Below are 6,486 nucleotides of genomic sequence, written 5' to 3'. Positions count from 1 at the left end.
TTCACCATTTTTTGTGGTCAATGTTCAAAACGGCAAACCTTAGTATCGTTTCACTACCCTCTACCGAATCATAACCCTCTACCGAATCATAAAGAAAAGACGAGGTGAATCCGTCATCAATTTCAACAGTCAGCGTATGGTAATTTTCATACGAAGGTGTTTATTTTAATGTTTAAAAAGCTTTTTAGAATATTTTTTTTTTATAAATTGAATTTTTTATAATTTAAAATTATTTTAATGTATTAATATTTTAATATATTTTTAATTAAAAAATACTTTTAAAAAACAACCATTTAAACACTACCGACCTATTTACAGCTACACCCCAGCACCGTTTCTCTGTGTGCGTGCGTGTGTGTTTTATTTGCCGTTCTTCATTTTCCCGATAAAAGAGAAAGAAGCTTCTATCTATATTCATCGTCAGGAAAGAAGGGTCATCTCAACACACATGACTTCAGGTAATCTCATTCTGCTCTTAATTTTTAATTTTCGCTGTCCAATTTCATTATTTGACCGTCCATTATTTGTTCTATAGTAATGGAAATTATGAAATTTTGAAATTTGGGTGGATTTGGCTGTTTCAGGTCCCAGATTATGGGAAATTTATAATTCAAGCGTTATATTAAGCTTTTCTTAATTAATTAATTAACTAAATTTTTATGATCAGCTAAATAGAGCAAAAGAAGAAATTCTACTAACATTCGATTGCATTTTTTTGAGAATTTGAATAAAATGTGCTTTGGGATTTGGCAGATTTTGTACTACAAGTTCCTGATGAGCTGGAGACAGCTCTGCAGTTGAAGACGGTGCAGTACTTGGTTGCACAGAGACCATGGCTTGGTAATGCCCAGTTCCCTTCTCTAATATTTTTAACTGTCTTGTGTGAATTCTTTTGAAGGTTTGTGTTGCAGATCTTTATGGAGTTAATGTTCGACCTGTTGCACCATATGGAAGTGCTAGTAGAAGTGTAAATGTTGATCCAGCGTTGATACACCGTTGCTTGCCTGACGAGCTGCTCTTTGAGGTATTGCACACCAAGATCAAACAAATTATTATGTTTGACAAGTTTTCTTTTGGTTTATTTGCTTGATTGACATGTGTGTATGTTCAGTGTGATTTTCATGAATAGTATTGGATAGGGTACTTGGTAGAATTTGATAATCTACTATGGCTCACAACATTTAGAATTGATGATTAACTTCTTATTGAAAATGAAACGTGATGCAGGAAATATTACTTGGTATAATACCCTCTCAACTTGAATTTTGCAGTATAGGTTATCGATTCATGTCTATAACTTTAACCCTCAATTGAATTATGAACAAGTAGCATAAATATCAATCAAAACCCTAGAAAAGCAGGGTTTTAACAGATTCTATTGTCATATTGTGTAAGGTAACAATGAAGAGAAGAAGAGAAATATCAAAGAAGAAAAGCAAATTTGAGAGTGAAAAAGGAAAAACAACAGAAGGATAATGTTGGTATGCTAGAGAGTGTATGGTGTGTGTTCAAGGTACATGAAAGTCACTGTAGTAGAGAATTATAAAGATTACCACTTAAGAGAAGTAGGAAATCTCCTAATTCCTTGGAAGTAGGAAATTGTTGTCCTGCCTGATAAGAAATTGCCGGATATCAGTTGTATAATTGCTTAGAGGCTAATTTGGATTTTGCTATTCATTTAAAGTTGGTTTCTGTAACGAAACTATACAACTGCATTATTGCAGTTAGCGCCACTAAAATTTCTGCCTTCTATATTAGTTTTAAAATCTTTGCAGATGGAAGACAACTTTGTTAGAGCTTGTGAGATACAGTGTGCAAATGTTTTTTTTTTTTGTTACTGTTTAGTAATTTTATTTGCCTTCCTTTTAATTTGATGCAATTATATCCTACACATGCCCCTTAGCAGGCTGCACTTGAAAAGGGCAAAAACTCTGAAGCCATGGAAGATGGGAACATGGAAAAGGGATTGGTACCTGCTGAAGATTTAGGCTGTGCATCTGAATCTTTTGAATCATTGTCATCTCAGATGAATGAGCTAGCTGTTTCTTCAAATTCCTCTGTAGACCTGGCAGATTCTTCAAATATGGAATCTCAGCTTGAAGATATCGATAAGAGAATTCGGGCTCTTAAAAAGAAGGTATATTTTAATCATGCCTTTTTTAGCCCTCTCTAGTGATAATGATGGCTAACGTGTTTTCCACTTATTATGTACTCTAAGGAATTATGTAAGTTGTGCTACGTAAGTGGGCCTAAAAATGATGCTAAAATTTCGACTGACTAATAATCTTGTCTGAAGAAACCGAAGATAACATGTGCATTCTTCATATTGAAAAATCTCAGTAAGATAGTGCATATATCAAATGGGATCATTGCTTTTCTATCTTCGATGATAACGATTTTTTCTTGTTGTTTTTCATTGTCTAGACTTCTGGTCAAACAGTAAAAGATGTTGTGAAATACATGAATTTTCGTGCTTCTAAAACTGATGTTTTTAATGGCCGTCACACACTGACAGATGACGAGGTATGGTCCTCTATGAGATTGCAAACAATTTTGTTTGTCATATTCTTTTACTGTATTTAGTTTTTCATTAATCTCTGATTTTAGACAGATATACAATTTGCAATGCTATACCGTCTCATAAAGAACCTGGTTTTTTGCAGATTGAAGCCGCTTTCATGTACCCTGGCTTGCCTCCCACCATGTGGAGAGCCTGCTTGAGGTATTGGACATTCTAGCCTTAATATGTTGCACACTCGAAGTTTGTGCTGATTTAATGAATGGAAAAGATAAGTAGATGTATTTGTGTGTGTTGATCTGGCTTATAAGTGACATTTTTTTTTTTTACTATTATTATTATTTATCTTTTTTTATTTGATTCTTTTAACTTTAGACTTTAAGGATGCTTACAAACAAATTACAACATTCTTTTTTATTGTTAATTACTTCGTTGCAGGTTGAGAGGAACAACATTAGGTGCTAACAATAGGATGGATATACTCTCACTTTCTACAACTAAAGTCAACAGTGATGGTGTAATTGAGCCTGAGGATGATATTTCACGGGTATCTCACAATAGGGGTCTTGCTCCTTTCACATTTGTTCCATTTGAAGAGGTATGCATTGTGTTCAATATGTTGCTGTTATCCTTATGTATGGAGCATTAAAAGCTTAAGCAGCCAAGTTCTGTCCTAGTTTTTATGTTGGACTGCTTTTTTTTTTTTTTATCACATTTGACCTTGTGTGCTGTATAGGTGGAAGCATCGGTCTTGAACCTGCCTGTGGAAAAGATGGATTATTATGTACCTGGGTAGCACCTGGACCTTTATCATTTGTAAATATGTAAAGATGCCGGAAAGATATCTTTGTACCAGATGGCGTTTTTTCCTTCTGTGTCCATTTGATGCTCTAAAATTGTATTTATCAGCTGAAATGCTGTGCTGTGTACCAAATGTTGTTATCTGTTTTGATAATGGACACAGAATTAGAAGCAGCGCACAGACGCTTGACAGTTAATTATTTTTTTTCAGTCTCTTTAGAAATGGTGAAAAATGTTAGAAATGGGATGCGAACGTGTCAAGAAAAACAAGGGGGTTGCAGTCAAATCTTTTTCAGGAAAGTTTTCTAAGATTCATGAACTAGTAATTATTACTGAGCCACGAGCCCAAATGGCATGCAGGATATTTTATCTTTGATCATCGATGGACCCTTTTTTTTTTTGTTGGAAGTAGATGACTCTTGTTCTGAAGTAGCTGATCGTTACATTCTTGGCATGCATTTCCCACGCCATTGGTTAGATCAATGCGTGCACAAACTGTATGCTACAAAATAGATTCAGTGTCTTCCAGTACTTTTGCCGGTCATTTATTGATTTGGTTGGTTATGTTGCTCGATCAAAATTCTATAGCATTTTCAGCATGCGGTGAGAGTCGCATACTGAATGTGCAAGTCGTTCTTTTAGTTGAATGTGCGGAATTTATGGGAGGTCACTCCGCTGCCAAAGCATGTACGTTCTTGATCATGCTGTCTGCTGGGATTGGACCGAAGGGCTAATTGATGCTGTACTGTAGTATTTCGAACAGACGTCATTTTGGCATTCTTGAATGGCATGAGAATTTGGGAAACAATGGAGTTTCATGTTTCTCGATCGTTTCTCTGCACTAAAATTGTCTGATATGTGGCAGTTGCCTTGAACGAGCACCAACGATGATCATAAGTTGCAAATCAGGGACAAGTTAACTTTTGATAGTGGGAATTACACGAGGAATGCTGTGAGAATAATCAAGTGCCCGGAAGCGAAAAACGAAGAAGTGATTCTTATTATGCTGATGGGAGATTCCTGAACATAACACAGAACACCTAATGAAAACAGTTTACTTAGGATATCGCTAGCTGGGGTACATAAACAGTTCGAGAAACGCAGGCAAACGGCTGCAAGCTACATGCTGGATTTGAGCTCTTCAGACACAAGTGGATTCCATGATGGGTTCCGTGGAAGAAAAGTGTCCTGCCAAGGCAAGGGGCAAGAAACAAAGCCTCGTAAGTCGGATGCCTCCACAAAACAGTAACGGGGCTTTGCTTGTGGTTCTAATAAAAATTGTAGCTGATCAGACCAGTAGGATGCGAATCAGTAGTCAAGAAATACGTTTACAGTTGAATCGTAGTCGAAATGGATTGAATTGCAGAAATTCTCATGCCTTAAATTCAGAGGATACAAAGCAGTTAATGTCAATTTAATTACTCGTATTTTCCTGCATTTGTCAATGAAAAACACAAAGGCGACCGGAGGCATATATAAAAATATTACAAAAACGATAAATCCATATCCTAAAGATTAATAAACCCACCAAGCATACAGATCATACCACAATAACAAGATCCGAAAGGCAAAAGGGCCAAAAAAAGTATCAAAGACTGCAGGAAAACAAAGGAGGAAAACCCAGAAAGAGAAACTAATAGGATAATTGAACTTACAGAGACATAAGAGCAAGTGGGGATGATGGACATGGAGTGGGACTTGGCGTGATCGAAGGCTGCAACACAGAGGTGAGAAGCCAGGCCTAATCCCCTTTTGGAACGTGGCACATAGGTGTGCAATATGTCCATCACTTTCCCATCATTTACGAGGACATATTCTATGTATGCCTCCCTGTCTTCGGTTTCAAACCTGCGTTGCTTCTCGTTCCACACAATTCTGGGTCCTTCAGTTGCTGATGCTGTTGTTTCCGATGCTGATGCCGATGCCATCTCTCCTCTAGCGTCTGATTTCGTGTGTTCTGTCCTTTTTACGTGCCTGTGTTTTTGGTGGTTCTGGTCAAGTCGTCTGTGCGGTCATTGATTCTAGATGGCAAGACTCGGTGGTGAAGATACTTTATTAGCCAGTCAATTGGAGCCGTCCATCATCATCTGGTAAATTATAAGGCTTTAATAAAACAGATCAATCCTTACAAGTAGCCAAATTGCATACATATAATTCGCATTTTAAAATGATGGAACTCTCCGTATATGGAGTTCATCGCGAAATAAAAATAAAATAAAATTAGTTGTCCCTAGTTTTATTTTCTTGTAACTAAAAATTTAAACTAATTTTTTAAAAGTTAGGGCTGGTAGTATTAAAAATAAAATAAAAATCATTTTAAAATATCCTACATAAAATAAATTATTTCTTATTTGTTTTTAATGATAAAAAATATCTTTTGTGCTTATATATTAAAGGTTTTGCATAAACTAATACATGTATATTTGTTTTGAAGGATAAAAAACTATAATGACTTAAGACAATAATTTAGAACCTAGATAGACTATAAAACTCGATCCATACTTTTAAAATGAGCGTCGAACCCAAAGAAATGATAGATGATAAATTGAGCTATGATCCATTTATGTTCTAAAATAAATTCAAAAACCATTACTCATACTTAAAAGTATTTGTAAGCACTAGAGATTTATTTAATCGTTAATTTTAGAACTCATGAGAATTAGTCATGGAACACGCAAGCTAATTTAAATATCTCACATAAATAAATAAATAAAGTGTTTGTGAGCTCACATAGATCTAACCTAAACCTACACATAACAATAAATAGAAGCACATTTGAAGAAGAATAATCACTTATATTTTCAAAATAGGCTTTTGGTATTCGTATGAAAACCATAAAATTTTAACTTCTTTAGGACAAGATCCTTACAAAGAATGTGTCATCCATGAGTTGATTTTGATTAAAAAAGAAAAAGAAAGGTTTTGACTTCTCAAAGATAACATCCTTATAAGGAATATATCATTATCGGGTCGATTATTTTGATAAAAAAAATATTATTTATGTTTTTTAAAAGAAAACATTAAGATTCTGATTTCTCGAGGATGAAATCCTTATGAGGAATGTACCATCCTCAAATCATTTATTTGATAAAAACAAAACAACTACTTTTTTAAACAACAATGTTTCAACTTCTTAAAGATGGGATCCTTATAAGGAATGTATCATC

At 34.9% G+C, this 6,486-nt stretch overlaps 2 protein-coding genes across 2 annotated transcripts; one reads left to right on the top strand and one right to left on the bottom strand.

The window, feature by feature from the left end:
- The first annotated feature begins 335 nt into the window (after window positions 1-335).
- LOC105116318 (F-box protein 7-like) lies at window positions 336-3,516 on the top strand. Its single transcript, XM_011013607.1, has 8 exons — window positions 336-458; window positions 754-840; window positions 912-1,084; window positions 1,907-2,137; window positions 2,425-2,523; window positions 2,664-2,722; window positions 2,957-3,116; window positions 3,255-3,516. Exons 1-8 carry the CDS (start codon window positions 449-451, stop codon window positions 3,312-3,314), a joined length of 879 nt encoding a protein of 292 aa, XP_011011909.1. The 5' UTR covers window positions 336-448; the 3' UTR covers window positions 3,315-3,516.
- Window positions 3,517-4,283: 767 nt separating this feature from the next.
- Window positions 4,284-5,474, bottom strand: LOC105116315 (acetyltransferase At1g77540-like). The gene is made up of 2 exons (XM_011013605.1): window positions 4,975-5,474; window positions 4,284-4,507 (listed from the first exon to the last, which is right to left on the bottom strand). Exons 1-2 carry the CDS (start codon window positions 5,245-5,247, stop codon window positions 4,439-4,441), a joined length of 342 nt encoding a protein of 113 aa, XP_011011907.1. The 5' UTR covers window positions 5,248-5,474; the 3' UTR covers window positions 4,284-4,438.
- Window positions 5,475-6,486: the final 1,012 nt, after the last annotated feature.

This window comes from Populus euphratica, unplaced genomic scaffold (assembly GCF_000495115.2).
Source record: "Populus euphratica unplaced genomic scaffold, PopEup_1.0 scaffold907.1, whole genome shotgun sequence".
NCBI lineage: Eukaryota > Viridiplantae > Streptophyta > Magnoliopsida > Malpighiales > Salicaceae > Populus > Populus euphratica.
This window is presented reverse-complemented; position numbering and strand designations above follow the sequence as displayed.